At 41.5% G+C, this 27,307-nt stretch overlaps 1 protein-coding gene across 5 annotated transcripts; it reads right to left on the reverse strand.

The window, feature by feature from the left end:
* Positions 1-288: 288 nt before the first annotated feature.
* On the reverse strand, positions 289-27,208 carry LOC106564195 (ARF GTPase-activating protein GIT2). 5 transcript variants are annotated; one of them, XM_082955295.1, is made up of 21 exons: positions 26,931-27,187; positions 26,111-26,248; positions 25,383-25,516; positions 24,700-24,812; positions 24,388-24,493; positions 24,169-24,255; positions 23,907-24,037; positions 23,503-23,597; positions 23,356-23,401; positions 22,714-22,765; positions 22,559-22,631; positions 21,454-21,551; positions 21,204-21,315; positions 20,923-21,077; positions 14,227-14,379; positions 13,499-13,708; positions 13,189-13,278; positions 12,358-12,440; positions 12,029-12,202; positions 2,933-2,996; positions 289-2,649 (listed from the first exon to the last, which is right to left on the reverse strand). In XM_082955295.1, exons 1-21 carry the CDS (start codon positions 26,989-26,991, stop codon positions 2,440-2,442), a joined length of 2,385 nt encoding a protein of 794 aa, XP_082811421.1. In that variant the 5' UTR covers positions 26,992-27,187; the 3' UTR covers positions 289-2,439. The 5 variants fall into 5 exon arrangements, with proteins under 5 accessions (XP_082811421.1, XP_013985740.1, XP_082811422.1 ...); XM_014130265.3 differs by lacking the exon at positions 26,111-26,248 and having other exon boundaries at positions 26,931-27,208; XM_082955296.1 differs by lacking the exon at positions 13,189-13,278.
* Between the last annotated feature and the right edge of the window lie 99 nt (positions 27,209-27,307).

Consider the following 27,307-nt stretch of genomic DNA (forward strand, 5'->3'; position numbering starts at 1 on the left):
CTTCTCACTTTACGTCCATTCAAGAGTTAAAAAACAAACAAATAAGAACATGTTTGAATGAAATACGCGAATGGCATTTCACGTTTAGACACGGAACACACCTGTGATTTATTCAATGGGCAACGCTACTGTACAAAACATTACTCTTTGATAAAATTATCAATAAAGAAAAAAAAGAATGGAACATGAAAATCGGAAGGATATATGACAGAACAAACTGTAGCCTAATTGTTGAAGTAGGCCTATTCATTATTTATAGATTGAGTAATATATAAAACAAACTAATAGTCCGAGTTATAAATTCAAGTTTATTACTTTAAAAGGCAGTTCTTTATTTCAATCACAATGTAAGTAACTGTATGACTGTTGTCTGGCTCATAACACGCAATGGCACACAATTGATCCTCACTCCTACATCCCTGGACAACACATGACCCCCACATGACTGTATGGCCCATAATACATATAAAAAGGACAAATGCTTTTAACACATCTTAAAACCCTATTAGATGCACATGTTTTACCACTAGCAGCACAATAAAGACAATGTAAATCATGGGACACACACACACACACACATAGGCTGTGTTTAGCACACACACGCACACACAGAGAGAGACAGATCACAAGCACATCTGATTGCCTGTGGATATATTGAAATACAAACGCTGTATAGAAGACATCACCACTATGAAAACTTGCATGCCTTAAAACAGCACAGAATATATAGGAGGGAACTTTAACTGTTAAACATTTTAAGAAAATAGAATGTTGACAATTTGTCAAGTGATAGATTGTATGAATACATAGAATATAGATAAGGGTTGTATGAATTCAGAATAGATGGTTTGTAAATTTTTTTACAAAACAAATGATAGATTTTGGGTTGGCTGTTTTGAGTATCCCTTTGGGATAAACGTCTTAAGATACACACTACACTAAAACAAAATTGATATTGGGCATGTGTGTGAGGTATGGCTACATTGGAGGTATGGCTATACCTTTTGAGCTCAAACAATTACGAAAAGAAACTAAAAAAATGGAAAACTGACTTGGCAGTTGTCCTCACCTTTATGGCTTTGACATGAAACATAAAAATGGCATTAATGGAAAATACCTTGAGGAAAACGTTGTAATGGACACATCACGGCTCAGTATTCCACTAAGCTACAATCAGGCCCATAATTGTCACCCTTGATAAAGATTTAAAAAAATACTGTATCAAATACATACAAATACTGAGCTATATTGTTGGCTCAAAAATAATAAATAGGTCAAAATTATTGGCACCCCTGTTTTCAATAGTCTATCGCCCTCCCCTTGTGAGGATAGACACTGAGCCTTTTGCTAAAATGCATTATGAGATTGGAGAACACGTTGGGAGGGATCTTAGACCATTCCTCGTGCTGTTATGGAGTGCCCTCTTCAATTTAAACCACTGGTGTCCAAGTCCGGAGAATGAGATGGCCATTGGAAAATGTTGATTTTGTGATCAATTAACAATTTCTTCGTGGATTTTCATCAGTGCTTGGGGTTATTGTTTTGCTGGAGGATCCACTTACAGCCAAGTGTCAGCCTCCTGGCATTGGCAACCAGGTTTTTGGCTAAAATGCCCTAGTACTGGGTAAAGTTCATGATTATTGTTGACCTTAACATGGGCCCCAGGACAAGTGGAAGCAAAATAGTCCCATAACATCAAAGATCCACCACAATATTTTACCGTAGGTATGAGGTACTTTTCTGTTTTTTAAACACCATACCCACCACTGGTGTGCGTGGCCAAAGAGCTCTATTTGTATGTCATCTGACAATGGCACTAGTTCCAATCCAAGTGCCAATGCCGTTTATCAAACTCCAGGCAGTGCTATGGTCATAAGTATTTATTTTAGTATTTTTTTGTTCATCATTATCAAGGGTGCCAATAATTATGGATCTGACTATGTTCAAGATCCCAATGTGTTTGGCCTTGAATAAAGAAGTTAAAAGCGAACTGTTTGAAAGCTTTGGACAGCCAACTGTCCTTGTTGCGTAGCAGAGAGCACCAAGAGCAAGCACTCCCAGCAACCACAAATGTTCAGCCACCTGAAATTGATCCAAGGCTGTTTAAATGTGTAATGTTGCAAAACTGTTTAGTAACGTGAATGTCTCCTTTTGAGGTAATCCCAGATAGATATACTCATACTGATAGAGTATGATGACCTGCCTAACAGACAAACCGATGGACAAATCCCTTGGGTGACCCACATTTCGCAAGGTACACTTTCTGTAAACGTTCTTCACTATAAATTTACTAAGACCAATTGAGTACTTTAAATAAAAATGGTGGCATACAAATAACAATGGTAACACTGATAAACGCTAACTTGAAATTAGTACTGATAATATATATATATTATCAAATATCTAAGAGGGATGTTAGTCCTTGGGTTAAAAAAAAAATCAGTTGCTGTTTTCTTTGGTTGTCACAGTGACGAGTTGCTTGGCAGCCTTGGCAATGTCATAGGCACACTGGATGACCTGCTGCGTGACCAGCTGCATGTCAGAGGGGCAAGGGTTGTGGGGCGTGGCCTTCTGGCACTCCCCATGGAGCCGGCTGGCACTAGAGGTGAGCAGCCGCAGGGACCCTCGCACTGTGTCTGAGCATGGCCTCTGAGTAAAGGAGAGAGGAGGCAGGAGGTACTGTTGGCAAAACATAGGCCATTAACGGTCCTATTAACACTGCAGGGTAAGGAGTGGATTTACTGGCATTGTTTGTGTGATTGTATAAACATTTCTCACCACCCTGAAGAAAAGAGTGCAACATCTAACAACAGAACACCAGCTGAGCTAAGATGCAGGACATTAATTTCCCTTCCATGTTTTCCAAACAAACAACCCTCCGGCTCTTGCATACAAAGGAGGAGTGTCTCAGTTGGAGGTCATCCCAGCTTACCTTAGGAAACAGGATGGCCATCTCTCTCACAGCCACATGGATCCTTTCTGAGCATGGTACAAAGCTGAGGGGGGAGGAGGAAGAAAACGTCAAATAATCAAGTGATCCTTTTTCCAACGTAAGTGTTAGTAGAAAACTCTGGCGCAGTTCTCTTTCTCTCAATAAGACAGTTAAACAAATATGTTGAATACTTAGGAATGTTTCCAGAAGCTTGCTAAGCCATTGATCCCCCTACTACATAAAGACACTTCTTAAAGAACAAAAATCAGCAAGCCATGTCCTGGTGGAGGTTTATTAGTGGACAAGTGAGAGAATGAGCAGCCCTGGTTATGTCCACCATGGAGCAGACAAAATAGAATATACTGAAGTGTCTTCATTAATAGCAACCATGTGCTCCATTTGAGGAAATTGAACACCGGTACTGTATGGGTAATTCTTGAATTATGGCGGTAAATGCTGTCCCTTGACTTTGGCACCCTGTAAAAACACTTTGAAAAATGACAAAAACATGACTAATGTGTTTTCTGTTTTATTTAACTTATTTAATAAGAGTTCTCCCGAGTGGCGCAGCGGTCTGAGGCACTGCATCACAATGTTTGAGGCGTCACTACATGTTTGAGGCGTTTGATCTCAGGCGGTGTCAGCCCCGAAGTACTGTAGAAAATAATAGGGGCTAGCAGGTTGCTGATGTGAAGAAGTATAGTGACTAGGCTTGGGCGGTACACCGTATATACCAGGGTATTTGGAAATGGCCACGAGATGATTATTTAATACTGTAAATACCGTTGAAACTATTAAAGTTTTTCTATAAATTATAATATTTGTAGCTACTTTTAAGTAAATACCTGTAGTCAACTTGAGCAATAAGTTACGAGATTTAGCAGATTGCGTTCTTCATTTCACCCGTCACATTATGAAGCTTACCGTAGTTCCCCAGAACAGTTGAGCGAGTCACGTGTTTGTTTGTAAAATGGCACAACGGGAGAAAGAGGGAGCAGGTGAGTCCAGCTGTGAAATGACATGGGTAGCGTTTTATATTGAAAGTCAAGTGTTTTTTTGCTTCAATAGAATGATCAAGGACATGAAAGTATAGTTTTACTTCTCAGAAATAGATTAGTGCAAAACATTCGCAGGACAATAGCTTCATTTTCAGATGACAACAGAAGTGCAACGCTATTTGGCAAGTAAATGAAAAATAAAAGGTATTTTTTGCAAAGACAATGCATGGACATCATGTTTCTAATTTGTATCCTAGAAGGAATGTAGCCAGCTACATTTCCTATTGTTTTAATTAAAGTTAATATTTCATTTTATTATGGCAAGAACAGCTCAAATAAAGCAAAGAGAAACGACAGTCCATCATTACTTTAAGACATGAAGGCTAGTCAATCCGAAACATTTCAAGAACTTTGAAAGTTTCTTTAAGTGCAGTTGCAAAACCCATCAAGTGCTATGACGAAACAGGATCTCATGAGGAATGACACAGGAAAGGAAGACCCAGAGTTACCTCTGCTGCAGAGGATAAGTTCATTAGAGTTATGGACATTAGACCGGTGGAAATCTGTCCTTTGGTCTGGTGAGTCCAAATGTAATATTTTTGGTTCCAACCGCTGTCTTTGTGAGACGCAGAGTAGGTGAACAGATGATCTCCGCATGTATGGTTCCCACCGTGAAGCATGGAGGAGGTGCTTTGTTGGTGAAACTGTCAGTGATTTATTTAGAATTCAAGGCACATTACCACAGCATTCTGTGGCAACATGACATTCCATCTGGTTTGCGCTTAGTGGGACTATCATTTGTTTTTCAACAGGACAATGACCCAAAACACACCTCCAGGCTGTGTAAGGGCTATTTGGCCAAAAAGGAGAGTGATGGAGTGCTGCATCACATGACCTGGCCTCCACAATCACCCGACCTCAACCCAATTGAGATGGTTTGGGATGAGTTGGACCGCAGAGTGAAGGAAAAGCAGCCAACAAGTGCTCAGCATGTGGGAACTCCTTCAAGACTGTTGAAAAAGCATTCCTCATGAAGCTGGTTGAGAGGATGCCAAGAGTATGCAAAGCTGTCATCAAGGCAAAGGGTGGCTACTTTGAAGAATCTCAAATATATTTTGATTTGTTTAACCTGTTGGGGGTAGGGGGCAGTATTTACACGGCCGGATAAAAAACGTACCCGATTTAATCTGGTTATTACTACTGCCCAGAAACTAGAATATGCATATAATTATTGGCTTTGGATAGAAAACACCCTAAAGTTTCTAAAACTGTTTGAATGGTGTCTGTGAGTATAACAGAACTCATATGGCAGGCAAAAACCTGAGAAGATTCTGTATAGGAAGTGCCCTCTCTGACCATTCCTTGAGCTTCTTGACTCTGTTTATTGAAGACTGAGGATCTTTGCTGTAACGTGACACTTCCTACGGCTCCCATAGGCTCTCAGAAGGCGGGAAAAAGCTGAATGATGTAATTCCAGCCACTGGCTGAAACACATTAGCGCTTTTGGCAAGTGCTCTATCAGAGGACAATGGGCTGAGGCGCGTACACGAGTCGACCCCATGTTTTTATTTTCATTCGTCTTTGAACCTAAACACAGATTCCCGGGCGGAATATTATCGCTTTTTTACGAGAAAAATGGCATAAAAATTGATTTTAGCGGTTGACATGCTTCGAAGTACGGTAATGGAATATTTTGAATTTTTTTGTCACGAAATGCGTCGTGCGCGTCACCCTTCATTACCATTCGGATAGTGTCTTGAACGCACAAACAAAACAGAGGATATTTGAACATAACTATGGATTATTTTGAACCAAACCAACATTTGTTATTGAAGTAGAAGTCCTGGGAGTGCATTCTGACGAAGACAGCAAAGGTAATAACATTTTTCTTATAGTAAATCTGATTTTGGTGAGTGCTAAACTTGGTGGGTGTCTAAATAGCTAGCCCTGTGATGCCGGGCTATCTACTGAGAATATTGCAAAATGTGCTTTCACCAAAAAGCTATTTTAAAATCGGACATAGCGAGTGCATAGAGGAGTTCTGTATCTATAATTCTTAAAATAATTGTTATGTTTTTTGTGAACGTTTATCGTGAGTAATTTAGTAAATTCCCCGGAAGTTTGCGGGGGTATGCTAGTTCTGAACGTCACATGCTAATGTAAAAAGCTGTTTTTTGATATAAATATGAACTTGATTGAACAAAACATGCATGTATTGTATAACATAATGTCCTAGGGTTGTCATCTGATGAAGATCATCAAAGGTTAGTGCTGCATTTAGCTGTGGTTTGGGTTTATGTGACATTATATGCTAGCTTGAAAAATGGGTGTCTGATTATTTATGGCTGGGTACTCTGCTGACATAATCTAATGTTTTGCTTTCGTTGTAAAGCCTTTTTGAAATCGGACAGTGTGGTTAGATTAACGAGAGTCTCGTCTTTAAAATGGTGTAAAATAGTCATATGTTTGAGAAATTGAAGTAATAGCATTTCTAAGGTATTTGAATAACGCGCCACGGGATTCAACTGGCTGTTGAGTAGGTGGGACGATTTCGTCCCACTGGCCCTAGAGAAGTTAACACTTTTTTGGTTACTACATGATTCCATATGTGATATTTCATAGTTTTGATGTCTTCAATATTACTATACAATGTATAAAATAGTACAAAATAAATAAAAACACTTGAATGAGTAGGTGTGTCCAAACCTTTGACTGGTACTGCATGTATAACTTTATGACCTGGATTGCCTGTCTTTGCAATTTGTTTATTTCCGTTTTGGCTTGTTAGCATATTTAGCTAGCAGCATCCATGGAAATTCACTATTACTTGTGCTAAATTTGTTTTTTAAGAGTTTTTTGCCACCCTCTTGTGTACTAAGCCAGTAATAACGTAAATACCGGGATGAGAGGACGGTATGATATGAAATCTGGATACCGCCCAAACCGAATTGTGACATGCTTTGGTGTATTTAGAGATCTATTTTGGATGCTAGACAGTGAACAAAAGTATTTCATATATTGTATACATCAATAAAATCAAAGGCTATTAAAATACAGATTTTCTTTACTAATACAATGTGTCTTTCAGTTTACTGTCATTGGTGTTATTGCCTTAAATCACAGATTACAAAGTTATACAAAGACCTTGAGCATTCTCTCCAGCGGCAAACTTAGAGGGAGGGATCTATATTAATGAAAATTATTAGCTAATCACACCCTTTTAGTCTGTCTAAATTTGAGGATTCCAATGATCGTTTGGTGTGTCTAAACCCAAAGTGTCCATTAGTGTTAGTCAATTTAAAATGAAGGGAAATAACATTGTGAGCAAATTGATTATTCATATCACTTTGGTAAATTGGGATTTTCTGAAATGGAAGCTCAATCCTTTATAAATGATGTACTAAAAACTTCTCATTGGTGTTACCATCAATGATGTTACTACTCCTACTGGTGGCACAATGTTATCATAATGGTATAAATGATTTAAAGTAATTAAGTTACCCTATAGGTTAATTTAGAAATGGGAAGATGTACCCAAATACATTTAAATGAAGAAAAAAAAAGCCCAAATGCCAACGTAATTCAAGAACCACCCATATTTTCCCCCGTAGACTATATCATGTAGTGGAGTCTGTTCCGCCCTGAAAATATAATCAACAATGAATCACTGTTTGAAACCAACACATGGCTTAGAAATCAGATAATGGAATACATCATAACTTTCCACCATTTCAAATCAATAACAATGTCTCCGTTATAACCCAGTAGACTGAGGACGCATTCAAATTGGCAGGGTGAAATTCTTCAGCAGTGTTCTGTGGTCACCATCTGGAGTGAGGTTTGGCACACAAGAGAAAAAGCTAAGCAAATATGACACAGCTTTAGTCAAACGGGGGCCAATAGTGAGGGTTTGTGTTAAAGACAACAGTGTGAATTCAAGTGGATTGTATAAACACTGAATGAATAGCCAGTGTGAATCTGTATTTAATAAAAACAGAACCCCCACCCCAAACACAGACTAAAATATAAGAATCAAGGATTGCCTGTGTGTTGACATGTAAAAGCCCCATAAGCCTGTACAGTGCATTCAGAAAGTATTCAGACCCCTTGACTTTTTCCACATTTTGTTACGTTACAGCCTTATTCCATAATTAATTAAATTGTCCCCCCCCCCCCCCTCAATCTACACCCATAATGACAAAGCAGAAACAGGTTTTTACTAATTTTAGCAAATTTATAAAAAACTGAAATATCACATTTATATACAGTACCTGTCAAAGGTTTGGACACACCTACTCATTCCAGGGTTTTTCTTTATTTGTACTATTTTGTACACTGTAGAATAATACTGAAGACATCAAAACTATGAAATAACACATGGAATCATGTAGTACCAAGAAAGTGTTAAACAAATCAAATAATATTTTATATTTCAGATTCTTCAAAGTAGCCACCCTTTGCCTTGATGACAGCTTTGCACACTCTTGGCATTCTCTCAACCAGCTTGATGAGGTAGTCACCTGGAATGCATTTCAATTAACAGGTGTGGCTTGTTAAAAGCTAATTTGAGGAATTTCTTTCCTTCTTAATGCGTTTGAGCCAATCAGCTGTGTTGTGACAAGGGAGGGTGGTATACAGAAGATACCAAATAGGGCTAAAAGACCAAGTCCATATTATGGCAAGAACCGCTCAAATAAGCAAAGAGAAATGACAGTCCATCATTACTTTAAGACATGAAGGTTAGTCAATCCGGAACATTTCAAGAACTTAGAAAGTTTCAAGCGCAGTCGCAAAAAACATCAAGTGCTATGATGAAACTGGCTCTCCTGAGGATCGCCACAGGAAAGGAAGACCCAAAGTTAACTCTGCTGCAGAGGATAAGTTCATTAGAGTTACCAGCCTCAGAAATTGCAGGCCAAATAAATGCTTCAGAGTTCAAGTAACAGACACATCTCAACATCAACTGTTCACAGGAGACTGCGTGAATCAGGCCTTCATGGTCGAATTGCTGCAAAGAAACCACTACTAAAGGACACCAATAAGAAGAGGAGACTTGCTTAGGCCAAGAAACACAAGCAATGGACATTAGACCGGTGGAAATCTGTCCTTTGGTCTGATGAATCCAAATGTGAGATTTTTGGTTCCAACCACCTTGTCTTTGTGAGACGCAGAGTAGGTGAATGGATGATCTCCACATGTGTGGTTCCCAACGTGAAGCATGGAGGAGGTGGTGTGATGGTTTGGGGGTGCATTGCTGGTGACACTGTCTGTGATTTATTTAGAATTCAAGGCATACTTAACCAGCATGGCTACCACAGCATTCTGCAGCGATACACCATCCCATCTTGTTTGGGCTTAGTGGGACTATCATTTGTTTTTCAACAGGACAATGACCCAACACACCTCCAGGCTGTGTAAGGGCTATTTGGCCAAGAAGGAGAATGATGGAGTGCTGCATCATGTGACCTGGCCTCCACAATCACCCGACCTCAACCCAATTGAGATGGTTTGGGATGAGTTGGACCGCAGAGTGAAGGAAAAGCAGCCAACAAGTGCTCAGCATGTGGGAACTCCTTCAAGATTGTTGGTTAAGCATTCCAGGTAAAGCTGGTTGAAAGAATGCCAAGAGAGTGTGCAAACCTGTCATCAAGGCAAAGGGTGGCTACTAAGAATCTAAATTACAAAATACATTTTGATTTGTTTTAACACTTTTTTGGTTACTGCATGATTCCATAACTGTTATTTCATAGTTGAGATGTCTTCACTATTATTCTACAATGTAGAAAATGGTAAAAATACAAGAAAAACCCTTGAATGAGTAGGTGTGTCCAAACCTTTGACTGGTACTGTAATTATTCAGACCCTTTACTCAGTACTTTGCTGAAGCACATTTGGCAGCGATTACAGCCTCAAGTCTTCCTGTGTATGACGATACAAGCTTGGCACAACTGTATCTGGGGAGTTTTCCCATTCTTCTCTGCAGATCCTCTCAAGCTCTGTCAGGTTGGATGGGGAGCGTCGCTGCACAGCTATTTTCAGGTCTCTCCAGAGATGTTCGATAGGGTTCAAGTCTGGGCTCTGGCTGGGCCACAAGGTCATTCAGAGACTTGTCCCGAAGCCACTCTTGCATTGTCTTGGCTGTGAGCTTAGGGTTGTTGTCCTGTTGGAAGGTGAACCTTCGCCCCCAGTCTGAGGTCCTGAGCGCTCTGGAGTAGGTTTCCATCAAAGATCTCTGCTCTGTTTATCTTTCCCTGGATCCTGACTAGTCACCCAGTCCCTGCCGCTGAAAAACATCCCCACAGCATGATGCTGCCTTCACCATGCTTCACCTTTAGGGATGGTTCCAGGTTTCCACCAGATGTGACGCTTGGCAATCAGGCCAAAGAGTTCAATCTTAGTTTAATTAGACCAGAGAATCTTGTTTCTCATAGTCTGATAGTCTTTTAGGTACCTTTTGGCAAAATACAAGCAGACTGTCGTGTGCCTTTCAGTGAGGAGTGTCTTCAGTCCGGGGACTCTACCATAAATACCTGATTGGTGGAGTGCTGCAGAGATGGTTGTCCTTCTGGAAGGTTTTCCCATCTCCACAGAGGAACTTTGGAGCTCTGTCAGAGTGACCTTCGGGTTCTTGGTCACCTCCCTGACCAAGGCCCTTCTCCCTTGATTGCTCAGTTTGGCCGTACGGCCAGCTCTAGGAAGTGTCTTGGTGGTTCCAAACTTCTTCCATTTAAGAATGATGGAGGCCACTGTACTCTTGTGGAACTTCAATGCTGTTTTGGTACCCTTCCCCAGATCTGTGTCTCGACACAATCCTGTCTCGGAGCTCTACGGACAATTAATTCGACCTCATGGCTTGGTTTTTGCTCTGACATGCGCTGTCAACTATGGGACCTTATATAGACAGATGTGTACCTTTCCAAATCATGTCCAATCAATTGAATTTTAAAAACTATAAAAATAAAGACCCTGAAGAAGGCACAGTGATGCCGAAACGTTGGTGATTTACCCAATAAATGACTGGGAGTTGATATATGGAGTGTATGACTGTATTTTTATAGTTTATTCGCCGTTAGCACATTCACATAAAATAATTTTTCTGGGTGTGCGCCAGCTAATATTTAAAAAAATTCTACAATCAATTGAATTTACCACAGGTGGACTCCAATCACTTGTAGAAACATCTCAAGGATGATCAATGGAAACAGGATGCACCTGAGCTCATTTTCGAGTCTCATAGCAAAGGGTCTGAATACATATGTAAATAAGGTATCAGTTTTTAATTTGTAATAAATGTGCAAAAATATTTTTTTCAATGTTTTCACTTTGCTATTATGGGATATTGTGTGTAGATTGATGAGGAAAATGCTTTATTTGACACATTTTAGAATAAGGCTGCAACGTAACAAAATGTGGAAAAGGGGAAGGGGTCTGAATACTTTCCGAATGCACTGTATCTGGCATTCCAAAGGGGAATCTGAGACATCGTCCTCTTTGTTTCCTGCCAGCTGCATTTGACACACGCCCCCGCCCCTCAGCATACAGACAGAGGAGACGGTGATAGTGCCTGGGAGACAGGGACCGAGGCCAGAGTACCAGGAGCCAGAGCCAGGGGGGGCCTGGAGAGAGGAAGCAGGGGCCTCCTCAGCACTCTCAGAACAGGGCAGCAGGTTAGATAGACAGCCCCGGGCAGCCCTGTCAGAGCAGGGCACCAGGCTGTAGAGACAAGTCCGTCCGCGGCCGGCCCCCTCAAAGCAGGGCAGCAAGCCAGAGAAGTGGCCTAGACTTCCTGGCCTGGAGCTAGCCCACACCGTGAGGAAGAAAGTCAGACAGGAAGACACAAGGACAGGAAGGGGAGGACAGAGTGGGAATACAGGACAGTTAAAACCGAACTCAGGAGAAGAACAGAAAGAAAAACAGGATACATCCTCTGAATATCACAATTACTGAAGGTTGAAGGATGGATAGGTGAAGGAACAATATATGAGCAGCACCATTTCCCGTATTTAGAACCGATAGGGCAAGTTTCACACAAACCTTTAAGTCAAGAGACCTTTTCTCTAACTGCTGATTTGAGTTTTCTGTGTTCCCCTGACCTTACCTCTCACGTTTGTTCTCCTGCGCGGCCCTCAGCAGCTCCTGAATATTCTTGGTGATCTGCTCCGTCTTACAGATGACGTCCTCTGTGCAGGGCAGGGTGGAGTCAGCCTCAGTCCCATCCTCCCCCTGCTCTGCTGTACTGCCGTCCCCCAGCCAACTGCTGTTCCTGCCCATACTGCATGGGGAGAGGAGAGGTTCTATGGTTAGGCACTCCCTCACTTGTGGATCACTTTGTATATGAGCGACTGCTAAAATGCTTACACATTTTACATACGGAAGTCAGAAATATACAATATTTTCTACTATAATGTTTTAAATCAAAAGTCCTACCCGGACTCCTCCAGTCCTGTGTGGTTTGGTGTGTTGTCATAGTCACTCTCCAGCATGCGGCTCTGTCCCTCCAGGCTACAACCCTACAATGGGATAAATGATCAAGTAAGATGATGCTTGTCTCTTAGTTTAGTTTGCAGACAACCTTTGAATCTGGTGAGAGAGCATTTGAACAGCCGCACAAACGTTACCACAGTCTGAACGTGCTTGATGAAGCAGACGGATCAGAATCATGCTCTCTGAACCTAAAAAGCCATTTCATATTAAACCAGACCTCAACTGGTTTAAAAGCAGAGAGGAAAATGAGGTAGTACGTTTGAACCAGGGACCAGCTCTGTGTGGCATTAAGCAGTCAATGAGATCAAGATTCCTGCGGTACGGGTAAGGGCTTCAGTACAGATGGTTGTCCACCCCCTATGGCTGGTAAACACTGTTCACACTACAATGAACCATGACATTCTGTATTCCTTGTCTGTTTCAACAACCCTGTAGCCTTCTGACAGGATGTATGGAAACACCAGTGTACATGTCGTGTTTCGGGGCCTTTGAAAACACACAGACACCCATGTATAGCTCTATAGTTTCTTCAGGTATTCGACACGGCAGTGCTGGCTGGGGGAATAAGGGTTAGTGAAGAACAGCAGCAGCAAAGTGGTGCATGCAGCCAGTCATACCATGCGGAGAGGAGAGGCAGTGAGGTACAGCAGCAGTTGAAGGATAGAGTATGAGGTGGTGGTACAGGAGGAGCGGAAGTGAAAAAGCAGAGGGGATAGCACCCCTTCCCTGGGGCAGCTGCCCCCATCCTCTCAGAGGGAAGATTCGGTACTTAACCCTTCGAGCTCGCTCGTCCCGCGACCAGGACAGGGAGGAGGGGAAGGTAGGAAGGGAGGACGAGGCGTTCCCCAAAGGACCCCTCCCAATCTAGAAAGGGTTCAAACCAAGTTTACATAAAGGGCGTTGACTGTATCCTACAGGAGGAGGGGGCGGGGATAAATGCACAAACAATAACTGAATTGCCACAAACCAAACCAAATATGCTTAAAAATAATTACCACAAACCAAAAACTCTGAAGGCAACGGTCCACAGTGAATGGCATAGAACAGTCCAGGAGGGAGTGGTGTGAGCGACCTCTGAACTTACGTTTGTAGGGAGGGGCTGGACGGTGCGGCTGTCGTCACGGCGAGGAGGCTCGCCCCTGTGGGGATACTGCCTCATGGCCGAGCCCGTCTCATACATGGACATGGGGCGGCCTCCGGGGAGAGGGGGGCGGCCGGAGAGGTCCTGGGGGTGCTGCTGGCCACTGGGTGTCTGCCATCTCAGGGAGGACTTCTCAGTCTGCAGGGAGTTCAGCTGGAGGGGACAGAAGTTCAGAACAGCTTTATTTCTGTGTAATAGCCCCCCCCCCCCCCCCCCAAAAAAAGGCCTGTGTGTGAAACCTAGGGCTAATCATACCATGGAGGATGTGAGCATATCAGTGCAGGTTTGGATGGAGAAAAATCTCTCTATCCAGACTCTCCATGACCAGGCAGCTGCACTTCCACTGTGTTTTCACTTCCTTTTCTGTAAATAGCCCTGGTCTGGTCACGAAGGACACTCCCAGACTATTGTTCTCAACTTCTCATGAGAAAACAACAAACCAGCTGCTTCCTTGAATGAGCTAAAGGTTCCTGTCATGTATGGATTACAATTTGAATGTGTTCAACCAAATACCCAAATACCTATTTGCATTGACAACATAAGAAACATGAGAAGGACCAACACAACAAGTGAGCAGTTCTTGTGGGTCTGCAAACATCTGAATCAGCACAAAGCTACTAGACTTACTGTGGGATCGGTGGGTTGTTATAATGCCAAAGTCATAAACGTACCTTGCTCTGCATCAACTGGAGCTCCTCACTCAGGTGACAGTTGACCTTGAGCAGCTGCTGTATCTTGGCCTCAGAGGCCGTGAGGGCGCTCTTCACCTCCATGAACTCATGTAACGTGATGGGGCCATCAGACAAGTCCGACGACTCTGAGCTCTGAAGGATGGTGGGATGGAGATTTTACAAGATGCAGATTTAACACCATTCCATTTTATTAAAATCTGTTCATACACACCCTGAGGAAGACTACGACAGATTTTTCTCATTTTGAGACAAGCGAACACATAGATATGCTGACTTTGTTTTTGTACATTCATCAAATGTTTGGAAATGACGTAGAGTCGGGTATTTGTGAAAATTATATGGTAATATGAATGGGAAAGCGTCTGTGCAATTAATAGACACTGCAGTAAATAAAAACGTATCTGTTTTGTCCAGGCCCGTACTCTACATAGACTGGTGGGCAATTACCAATCAGAGTTCAGTAGGCCTAAACAAAAGGCGTGCTATTCACTTCGAACTGGACTGTGTGTTTACACTACAGGGAGCAGCAACAGCGTGACTTCAGATCATTAAAAAAGCAAATCGCAAAAACCACCTTAATGGTTTTCTTTAAATACAGTATGTACATACCATGGGAGTCATCTTACTTTGGAGAACTTTACAGTTCTATTGAACAAACTCTCTCCCTCAGTCGGCTACTGTATGCACATCAACAACGAATTTGCTCAAATCTGGTGAGGGTTAAACCGGCTCAAACTTTTTCAGCATATGGTCCTAGTTGGCAGTCCAAATTGCACTGATACGATTAGGAATAGTAGCCTACTCGCCCTGGCTGACGGAGGAAGTAGGGTTGCAGGGTGCAACAGCTCCTTTGAACTAAAAATACAAATGTGTTTTAGCCTACTGTAGTTACTGAAAATATGGACACTGACTGTAGCATAATATAATATATACTGAACAAAAATATAAAACGCAACATGTAAAGTGTTGGTCCAATGTTTCACGAGCTAAAATAAAAGATCTTAGAAATTTCCAGATGGACAAAAAGCTTATTTCTCTCAACTTGTGTGCACACATTTATTTACATCCCTGTTAGTGAGCATTTCTCCTAATCCATCCACCTGAAAAGTGTGGCATATCAAGAAGCTGATTAAACAGCATGATCATTACACTGGTGCACCTTATGGTGGGGACAATAAAAGGCCACTAAAATGTGCAGTTGTCACACAACACAATGCCACAGATGTCTCAAGTTGAGGGAGCGTGCAATTGGAATGCTGACTATGAATGTCCACCAGAGCTGTTGCCAGAGAATTTAATGTTAATTTCTCTGCCATAAACCGCTTCATTCGTTTTAGAGAATTTGGCAGTACGTCCAACCGGCCTCACAACTGCAGACCAAGTGTATGGCGTCGTGTGGGTGAGCGGTTTGCTGATGTCAACGTTGTGAACAGAGTGCCCAATGGTGGCAGTGGGGTTATGGTATGGGCAGGCATAAACTATGGACAACGAACACAACTGCCTTTTATCGATGGCAATTTGAATGCAGAGATAACGTGACAAGATTCTGAGGCCCATTGTCGTGCCATTTATCCGCTGCCATCTCCTCATGTTTCAGCATGATAATGCACGTCCCCACGCCGCAAGGATCTGTACACAACTCCTGGAAGCTGAAAATGTCCCAGTTGTTCCATGCCCTGCATACTCACCAGACATGTCACCCATTGTGCATGTTTAGGATGCTCTGGGTCAATGTGTATGACAGCATGTTCCAGTTCTTGCCAATATTCAGCAACTTCGCACAGCCATGGAAGAGGAGTGGGACAACATTCCACAGGCCACAGTCAACTTTATGCGAAGGAGATGTTGCGCTGCATGAGGCAAATGGTGGTCACACCAAATATTGACTGGTTTTCTGATCCACGCCCCTACCTTTTTATTTTTAAACGCATTTTATTAAAAAGGTCATTTATTTCAATAGACTGATTTCCTTATATGAACTGTAACTCAGTAAAATCTTAGAAATTGTTGCATTTTGCGTTTATATTTTTGTTCAGCATAGTATTTCTTGCAGTGAAACTATACACCAAATGTAAAATTGTCTCAGGAATAATAATAGATCTAAGTGTTTTGAACTCTTTTACATTTTTTGAACACAAATATGTTTTCATTCAGCATCTTCAGATAATGAAAATGCGCGGTTAGGGACCGTGCAAACATGCAGTCTTTATCAGCGAAATAAAAGGAGACAATAGCCTATTTCAACCACATAAAATATGCATCCAAGTCTAACTTAAATGTATCAGATTCATGTTGGATCGTTTTCACAGCTTTTCATATCCTTGAAACTGGTCCAACTCATGTAATTTGAAAGTTTTGTAGCGAAAATCTTTTTGCTGTTTTAGTTAGGCTAATGTATTTTCTCCCCGGTCCCCACACATCCTCGCTCAAAGCAGAAATGGAAGAGAACTTTGGAACGGAAATGGCGCCACACCAAACTGGAAGTCTTCCGACTAGCTTGGAAAGACAGTACCGTGCAGTATCGAAGAGCCCTTACTGCTGCTCGATCATCCTATTTTTCCAACTTAATTGAGGAAAATAAGAACAATCCGAAATTTCTTTTTGATACTGTCGCAAAGCTAACTAAAAAGCAGCCTTCGCAAATGGAGGATGGCTTTCACTTCAGCAGTAATAAATTTATGAACTTCTTTGAGGAAAAGATCATGATCATTAGAAAGCAAATTACAGACTCCTCTTTAAATCTGGGTATTCCTCCAAAGCTCCATTGTCCTGAGTCTGCACAACTCTGCCAGGACCTAGGATCAAGGGAGATACTAAAGTGTTTTAGTACTATATCTCTTGACGCAATGATGAAAATAATCATGGCCTCCAAACCCTCAAGCTGCATACTGGACCCTATTCCAACTAAACTACTGAAAGAGCTGCTTCCTGTGCTTGGCCCTCCTATGTTGAACATAATAAACGGCTCTCTATCCACCGGATGTGTACCAAGCTCACTAAAAGTGGCAGTAATAAAGCCTCTCTTGAAAAAGCCGAATCTTGATCCAGAAATTATAAAAAACTATCGGCCTATATCGAATCTTCCATTCCTCTCCAAAATTTTAGAAAAAGCTGTTGCACAGCAACTGACTGCCTTCCTGAAGACAAACAATGTATACGAAACGCTTCAGTCTGGTTTTAGACCCCATCATAGCACTGAGACTGCACTTGTGAAGGTGGTAAATGACCTTTTAATGACGTCAGACCGAGGCTCTGCATCTGTCCTCGTGCTCCTAGATCTTAGTGCCGCTTTTGATACCATCGATCACCACATTCTTTTGGAGAGATTGGAAACCCAAATTGGTCTACATGGACAAGTTCTGGCCTGGTTTAGATCTTATCTGTCGGAAAGATATCAGTTTGTCTCTGTGAATGGTTTGTCCTCTGACAAATCAATTGTAAATTTCGGTGTTCCTCAAGGTTCCGTTTTAGGACCGCTATTGTTTTCACTATATATTTTACCTCTTGGGGATGTCATTCGAAAACATAATGTTAAATTTCACTGCTATGCGGACGACACACAGCTGTACATTTCAATGAAACATGGTGAAGCCCCAAAATTGCCCTCGCTAGAAGCCTGTGTTTCAGACATAAAGAAGTGGATGGCTGCAAACTTTCTACTTTTAAACTCGGACAAAACAGAGATGCTTGTTCTAGGTCCCAAGAAACAAAGAGATCTTCTGTTGAATCTGACAATTAATCTGGATGGTTGTACAGTCGTCTCAAATAAAACTGTGAAGGACCTCGGCGTTACTCTGGACCCTGATCTCTCTTTTGAAGAACATATCAAGACTGTTTCAAGGACAGCTTTTTTCCATCTACGTAACATTGCAAAAATCTGAAATTTTCTGTCCAAAAATGACGCAGAAAAATTAATCCATGCTTTTGTTACTTCTAGGCTGGACTACTGCAATGCTCTACTTTCCGGCTACCCGGATAAAGCACTAAATAAACTTCAGTTAGTGCTAAATACGGCTGCTAGAATCCTGACTAGAACCAAAAAATTTGATCATATTACTCCAGTGTTAGCCTCCCTACACTGGCTTCCTGTTAAGGCAAGGGCTGATTTCAAGGTTTTACTGCTAACCTACAAAGCATTACATGGGCTTGCTCCTACCTATCTTTCCGATTTGGTCCTGCCGTACATACCTACACGTACGCTACGGTCACAAGACGCAGGCCTCCTAATTGTCCCTAGAATTTCTAAGCAAACGGCTGGAGGTAGGGCTTTCTCCTATAGAGCTCCATTTTTATGGAATGGTCTGCCTACCAATGTGAGAGACGCAGACTCAGTCTCAACCTTTAAGTCTTTACTGAAGACTTATCTCTTCAGTAGGTCCTATGATTAAGTATAGTCTGGCCCAGGAGTGTGAAGGTGAACGGAAAGGCTGGAGCAACGAACCGCCCTTGCTGTCTCTGCCTTGCCGGTTCCCCTCTTTCCACTGGGATTCTCTGCCTCTAACCCTTTTACAGAGGATGAGTCACTGGCCTACTGGTGTTCTTCCATGCCGTCCATGGGAGGGGTGCGTCACTTGAGTGGGTTGAGTCACTGACGTGGTCTTCCTGTCTGGGTTGGCGCCCCCCCCCCCCCCCCCCCCTTGGGTTGTGCCATGGCGGAGATCGTTGTGGGCTATACTCGGCCTTGTCTTAGGACGGTAAGTTGGTGGTTGGAGACATCCCTCTAGTGGTGTGGGGGCTGTGCTTTGGCAAAGTGGGTGGGGTTATATCCTGCCTGTTTGGCCCTGTCCGGGGGTATCATCGGATGGGGCCACAGTGTCTTCTGATCCCTCCTGTCTCAGCCTCCAGTATTTATGCTGCAGTAGTTTATGTGTCGGGGGGCTAGGGTCAGTCTGTTACATCTGGAGTATTTCTCTTGTCTTATCCGGTGTCCTGTGTGTATTTAAATATGCTCTCTCTAATTCTCTCTTTCTCTCTTTCTGTCTTTCTCTCGGAGGACCTGAGCCCTAGGACCATGCCTCAGGACTACCTGGTATGATGACTCCTTGCTGACCCCAGTCCACCTGGCCGTGCTGCTGCTCCAGTTTCAACTGTTCTGCCTGCGGCTATGGAACCCTGACCTGTTCACCGGACGTGCTTGTTGCACCCTCGACAACTACTATGATTATTATTATTTGACCATGCTGGTCATTTATGAACATTTTAACATTTTAACATTTGACCATGTTCTGTTATAATATCCACCCTGCACAGCCAGAAGAGGACTGGCCACCCCTCATAGCCTGGTTCCTCTCTAGGTTTCTTCCTAGGTTTTTGGCCTTTCTAGGGAGTTTTTCCTAGGGAGTTTTTCCTAGCCACCGTGCTTCTTTCACATGCTTTGCTTGCTGTTTGGGGTTTTAGGCTGGGTTTCTGTACAGCACTTTGAGAATATCAGCTGATGTACGAAGGGCTATATAAAAAAAAAAAAATAAAAAAAAAAATTAAAAAATAAATAAATAAATAAATAAATAAATTTGATTAGGCGAATTATTATTATTATTATTGCATTCTATAATTAGTTTTTTTTTGTCTTCTAGAGCAACAAGTAAAGACAGAAGAGAAACTGCATATAGGCTTGTCTAATTATAGACAAGTTGGCTAACAAATAGCCTACCAAATGTCAGAAATGATATGGGGTGAAAGTAGCCTGAGTAGGCAGAGATGACTAGCTGGAACCATAACGTGTTCAGACAGTAGTGGACGCAATCAATCAATCAATCATTATAGGCTACACGTGTACCTAGTGACAATCGATAAACATCATTCGACTTTTGGTGTTTTAAGGTGAATGGCGGGTGCATAGTGCATCGTTTTAGATGCTGGAATCCTTATGGAGTGGATCGAACATGCGCAGGTAGCCTACTTTTCGAAGTGATTTGATGAAAACATCATGCCGGGTGGTGTTCATGTCACATTAAAAGGTATTATAGCCTACTTTTTTACAGTTAAATTACGTCTTTAGTATTATGCCCAAAAAATATGAAAGGGCGTGCACACATAGGTCCCGCACACACTATCAAAAAAAAACAACATTCCCAATACATTTGATTGACAACTAAGGGATATGCACTAACTGTGGATAACAGTCATTCAAGTTCAGCAAAGCAAGTCACATGCAAGCTAACCAAATGACGCCTGCAACTTGTAGCTAGCCACCGAAGCGGCCACTCACCCACTTGTATGACATGACATCCCATCCCTCCAACTTGCTAGCTACGAGGCTCTGTGTTTTCAGCTTGCCAAATAAATACATAGCTAAATAGATAAGCTAGCCACATTATGACTTGTGATAATTGCCCTGGCTAGTTTGTGTTGAGACCCGCACCTTACTTCCATCCGAACGGCTGAAGACAGCAAACAATGTACAAGCCGTGATTTACAACTATTATAAATATTTATTAGTCTACCAAGCAATGTATTGGTGAATTATATGAATTACGCAAATAGAACCCATTTTTAAAACATCTTAGAAAATGTTGGTTTTGTAACAAACTGAATTTGATATTTTTGAATGATAATGTGTCTTTGTTTCATATCTGCAAAGTAGTTAAAATGGTGTCAGTTTCACATAATGTCTTTGCCAATAATATGTTAATGGTAATGAAAAACAAAACAAAAAAACAACCAACATGGTATTACCTTGGTCCTGCCATCTTTCCCATTCTTCCCAGAGGCTGGTTCCCGCTCCGGATCTTCATCAGACGCCACACTGTCATAATCTGGCTGGTCTTCATTATCCTGGTTATCACTCCCATGACGGCTGCTGATTCCCTTCAGGATGAGCTCTATGTCCTCTGAGGAGAGAGAGCAACGGTCAGGGGAGTGAACCACGCAACAACCATGCCATGGTGGGTACAGTAATGAGCTTTGTTCTAAAGTGCCAAACGTAAGTAAAGTCGCTTCAGATTACTGTACTATACCTCTGGGACTTTTACAGGAGTTCCCCCGTTGCCGACGTTTGGCGTCAGTTAATATATCAATGACGAGTGTTGCAAATTCATGTGCGTTGAACCTCGCTAGTTTCTGCCGGCCCTGCAAAACAAGACAACATTATGAAGCAGCTGTTTTGGAAGTTTACTCTTCAATTAAATGCATAAATCTCACCTAAAGGCTCGGAAAAGAGACCCACCAATTTGACATAACATTGAATTCCATTTTTAGTTGACTTGCCTGGTTTCTGGTGGATGAGTACTCAGGGTTGACAGGGAGGAAAGGCACCACAGTTGTGTCTGTTACCAGGGTGCCGTGGTTCTGAGTCACCAGCCACACTGATACAGCAAAGACAAACCATAAATATACATCATTTGTTTCATATTAATAATCTATTAAACACACCTAGTGATACCTTTATCAAACACTTATAAGCAATCACAATTTCTGCTAAACCTACTGGGTCAGTCTTGAATTGCAGTGGCATTTGGGCATGGCATTTTAGAAAAAAAATGTTTTAATTTAAATGTATTTGGGTACGTCTTTCCATTCTAAGTCAAATGATATGGCAGCTTAATTACTTTAAATAACATTGTGCCACCAGTAGGAGCTAGTAACACTAACGATGATAATGCCAATGAGACATTTTAGGTTATTAAAAATCTTCTTAAAATGGAGGCCACAGATGCCCAAATCTAAGGTCCCTTAACTAACTGATACCATTAATAATTTTGCTCACATTGTTATTTCTCTTCATTCAAAACAGAGTAACACCAAGTGACACTTTGGATTCAGACACACCAAAGTATCAATGGAATCCTCAAATGTACGACATGATAAAAGATAGTGTGATTAGCTAATCATTTTCTTTAATATAGACCCCTCCCCCGATAACAGTTTGCCGCTGGAGGGAATGCTCAAGGTCCTTGTAGATCTTTAATGAGTGATTTTCAAGGCAGTAACACCAATGACATAAAACTGAGGGACAGACATTACTCATTTTTTATTGAAATATACAATATATTAAATACTTTTGTTCACCTTTTAGCATTCAAAATAATAGATCTCTAAATCCCCAAAACATGTCATAACGCTACACGTCACTACTGTGACAACCAATTTGCTTACCCTAAGTACTTTAAATAACATTTTGCAGTAAAAAAAATACTTGCATTATGTTTTATCCTTGATAAACAGTTCAATATAAACAAACATGTGATGTGTAACTATTTGTCATTGTAAAGTGTTTTTTTTTTTATGGTTGCATAGGCAAGGGCCACCAAATGCCACCGCAATTCAAGAACAACCCTACTACAAACAATCAAATGTCACTGTATCTGTTCACCTGCATCAGTTTCTCTTCTGTCCACTTCATCATAAACGTCCATGGCAAGCTCTTCAAACTGGTGGTTAGTGAGCTGAAATCACAAGCCACAGTAACATCACATCACTGGTATGTCTAAAAGGACCATAATAAAACAAAAAGTTAATTTCACTCACAGACTGGAGTTTTTTCTTTGCAGCTTTTGCAAATTCTGACAAATCCAGACTGCTGTGGACAAAAATAATAATATATAAATCACACACACACACACAGTACCAGTCAACAGTTTGGACACACCTACTCATTCAAGTGTTTTTCTTTATTTTTTGTATTTTATACATTGTAGAATAATAGTGAAGACATCAAAACTATGAAATAACACATATGGAATCGTATGTAGTAACCAAAGTGTTAAACAAATCTAAATATATTTGAGATTCTTAAAAGTAGCCACCCTTTGCCTTGATGACAGCTTTGCACACTCTTGGCATTCTCTCAACCAACCAACTTTTGACTGGTGCTGTGTGATATATCATCAGTTTATATAGCAAATGCAAGACAATAAATTATAGCCAACAGTGGACATACTTACACATTTCTTTTCCATCAATATATGACAGCAAAGGGAGATAAACAATGGTGTGATAAAGGAATTATGTTTTAACCTCAGTTACTAATCCATTGGATGGATACACACAGATGCATTTCATTTTGGCTTATCAGACTTTGAGAAGAGGTTTTTGTAAAATGTTACAAAGATGCCTGAACAGCATTCTATTACTCCATAAGCAAGCAATGGTGTTGGGTTCAGTTCTTACCTGTCAGCCATTTGTGGAATTATGAAGTGCTGTCCGTTTCTATGATCTAGTAGACAAACACAGTCAGATTAGAACAAACAAACATCATTGTTCAATTTATCAATGAATCACCATCTCCCTATAACCGCCCTCCCTCTGCACTCTTACCTGGCCTTCTCCCACAGAGGTAAAATGCCAGGCAGTCAGTGAGTTCATACTGGATCTCTACCAGTCTGTCTGCCAGCTCCTGGTGCCCTGCTTGTCTGAGCGGAACAGGAATAAAAGGTTATGAGTCTTCTCCACATCAATATTAGCGGCGGTGAGGTCAATTTCTGTTTACTGTAAATGCCAACCATAGCACTATTTATTTTTAAGACCGCTCTACAATAAAGCCAAGGGTGGTAAAGTTGTAATTTATTCAGTGAGTTGACACATCTGTAATCATGTATATTCTTCTAATAAACTTTAGTACTAGGCAGCCTCATAAACCGGTCTCTGTGAAAGAGTTGTGCAACAATCAGGGGTAATGGATTACTCCCGTGCAGTATAAAAGAGTATGAAGACTGCTTTACCTTGCGTAGTCAATAGGGGTCTTACCCCCCATGTCTAGGGCATCGGGATCCGCCCCATACACAGCCAGCAACTCTGCCTGTGACACCTGGCCTGCCTTAGCTGCTACATGCAGTGGAGTGTTTCCTTTTTCCTGAAGGACAAACAGGCCACCACCCCAACACAATAAGACACTGGACACTGTGTGGGCACTGGCGTATTAATGTGCAGGCTCATAATCATTCTATTATGTATTGATACATTTCAGGCAATTTTTTTACATACCGGGTGGAAGAAGTTGGCCTGGGCTCCCAAAGACAACAGTCTCAGGCACGTCTCCAGGTTCCCAGTCCGAACACTGGAGTGGAGTTGCTAGAGGCAACACCAAAGAGAGGTTTGGTTAGCTAACGGTTCAAAAAAATAATCATAATAAATTGGCAAATGAATGAGCTCAATGGCAACGAAGCTTGCAATCCAGGGGATGTTCTGGCTGCAATCTCTCACCTTACTGAGGTCCTTCGTAGTGACACTGTCATCCTCTCGACAGGGCATCCGATGGACATAAGCCAGCATCTGATATTTGGCCTTGATGAACTCCATTTTATGGGGACTGGAAAGGGAACAGACACACACACACATATAAACCTCTGAGACTGTCCAGACAAACCTCACCCCAATGGCACTTTAATACAACAGAGAGGCCCACACTGATGGTGATAGATCATGGCGAGACTAGATGCTTATGCTTTGTTATGACATTGTTGAAAGTTCCATTGTTTAACCTTCAACAAAAAGTTTGAAATGTGTTCCACTCACTGGACTCTGTCCTGGGGGTTGGCCTTGCGTTTCCCACTCGAGATAGACGAGGGATCCAGAAGGCAGTGCTCCCAGATGGAGTTGGACCCATTGCTGTACAATGTCTGAACCATCTATAAAGGAAAGCAAACAATAAAACCAATTAGTAGGGGAAAAACAACATTTGAAGAAGTCGACTGTTCTCCGATGGTAAAAGTAAAGATACCACAATAGAAAATGACTCAAGGAGAAGTGAAAGTCACCCCGTAAAATTCTACTTGAGTAAAATATACTTTTATTAAGCAAACTAGACAGCAAACCAGGGGCACACTCCAACACTCAGACATAATTTACAAACGAAGCATGCATGTTTAGTGAGTCTGCCAGATCAGAGGCAGTAGCAATGACCAGGGATGTTCTCGTGATAGTGCGTGAATTGGACCATTTTCTGTCCTGCTAAGCATTCAAAATGTAACGATTACTTTAGGGTATCAAGGAAAATGTTTGGATTAAAATGTGCATTATCTTCTTAAGGAATGTAGTGAATTAAAGTTTGTCAAAAATATTAATAGTAAAGTACAGATACCCAAAAGAACAATTTAAGTCAAATGACTTTAAAGTACTACCAAAGTACTTTACGCCACTGACTGTTCTTGTGTCAGTACTGCTGTGTGAGGCTGTGTGAGTTTGTGTGAGGTGCTCACCTGTAGCTGGGAGGGGGGCCATGGTGTATGGGTCAGGTGTCGGACTTGGGAACTGTGTCGGCCCAGACCCCGGTGGATGCTGCAGCACTCATCACAGACCAGCACACCCCTGTTCACTGAGCCCCAACATGGGCCTGGAAAACACACACACACAAGATTAGACTCAATATTACCGCAAAGGCTCCAAGTCCACACACAAACACCATAAAGACTAAAATAATCATGCATCCAGTGCACCAGCCTGTTCTCAGAGCTTTTCATATTATTCTGTACGTAAATCTGAGACATTCCATTTAGTGTGATATGTTGCGTTTGGTATGGTTACATAAAACTGATGGTTACTTAAGGCAAAAATGAAAGTATGTTGGTTGGTCAGGGTGGATGTATAACACGAACATCTAGCAACCCTAAGGTTGCAAGTTGAAATCTCATCTTGGACAACTTTAGCATTTTAGCTACGTTCAACTACTTAGCATGTTACCTAACCCTTCCCCTAACCCATTAATATAACTCCTAAACTTAACCCTAACCCCTAGCTCGCTAATGTTAGCAACCTAGCTGGAATTCATAGCGTATACGTTTAGCAAATTTGTGACATACAAATTTTGCAAATACATAACATATTTTATGTTCGCAAATCTGTTATATAAAACTTTAGCAAATTCATATTTTTCATTTAAATAGGAAAGTCAGTTAAGAACAAATTCTTATTTACAATGATGGCCTACCCCGGCTGACGCTGGGCAAATTGTGTGCCACCGTATGGGACTCCCAATCACGGCCGGATGTGATACAGCCTGGATTCGAACCAGGGACTGTAGTCACGCGTCTTGCACTGAGATGCAGTGCCTTAGACCGCTGCGTTACTTGGGAGCCAAACATATTGTATGTTTGAAAAGGCATAACATAAAATACGATTTGTAATTCATAACATATCATACGAAATAGGTGAAACTGAAATATTCACAAATTAATACATACCATACATAACCATACAAAAAAAGGGTTTTACGTACATAATAAAACGAAATGCTCTGTAACCAGGTTGAGTGTACAAATCATTCTTCATGCATACTTGTTTTATGATTTCAGCCAGACAGCAACTCCCTAGCTACAAATGTCATAGCTAACTATTTTACTTTTACACAATACAAACGAGATACACCCCAACTAACGTTAGCTTGCAAGCTAAAACAAAAAAGACTCTTGTAAAGTCTAGCTAAGCTAACCAGCTAGCTAGGAACAATAACAAAGTTGAGAGCCGCTAGCTAGCAACAGACAGCTAAGGCTACTGTAGCTGACTTCCCCATTCTTCTTTTTTAACGTAGATATATAATTGTCATAGCAGCAAGTATGTAGCTAGTTGCAAGCAACGCTATGCATTGCTGGAACTAACGTTTCAAGAATGTGAATCCTATTGAAAGTGAAAATCAAGCAACCAAAGAGTAAAAGGGCTTGGGTTATCATTCCATGAAATACAACTACTAGCATAAGATGGCTAACTTGCTCGGTAAATTCATAAGGCTAGCCAGCCATCGTTTAGCTTACCCGGGGCGCTACAATCAGCGCAGACCTGACAGTCTCTGTTGTTGCGCAGACGCTTTGACATCCCTTTAGCGCGCAAACTAGCTGGTTGTATAGAGAAAGCCCTTTAAACTATTCAATTCAACGGAAACTCATGAGACACACTATGCTAGTATCTACTGTAGCTACAACGACGAGGTCAGAGAATTTGATAAGGTAAAATGCTAACTGTCTAGCTATCTCATTATCATCAAGATCCCCTCTCCAAAGAGCCCTCCCTGGCTCCCTCCCGTTATCTGACGTCAACAACAGAAAGCGAGAGGCATCTGGTTTGTCATTGAAAACGCAAACACCAAAATTATATATATGTTTACCTCAAATTGTAGTACTACTAATTTATT

This window comes from Salmo salar, chromosome 01 (genome assembly GCF_965601325.2).
Source record: "Salmo salar chromosome 01, fSalSal1, whole genome shotgun sequence".
Taxonomy (NCBI): Eukaryota; Metazoa; Chordata; class Actinopteri; order Salmoniformes; family Salmonidae; genus Salmo; species Salmo salar.

Bases quoted from the DNA above. Each gene is read 5' to 3' on its own strand.
- LOC106564195 (XM_082955295.1), bottom strand. From the start codon at position 26,991: ATGTCAAAGCGTCTGCGCAACAACAGAGACTGTCAGGTCTGCGCTGAT. The intron at 22,632-22,713 runs GTGAGTGAAATT...TTGTGATTTCAG, and splicing joins CAAAGAAAAAACTCCAGTCT to CTCACTAACCACCAGTTTGA. The intron at 21,316-21,453 runs GCAAGTCAACTA...CTTGTTTTGCAG, and splicing joins ACTCATCCACCAGAAACCAG to GGCCGGCAGAAACTAGCGAG.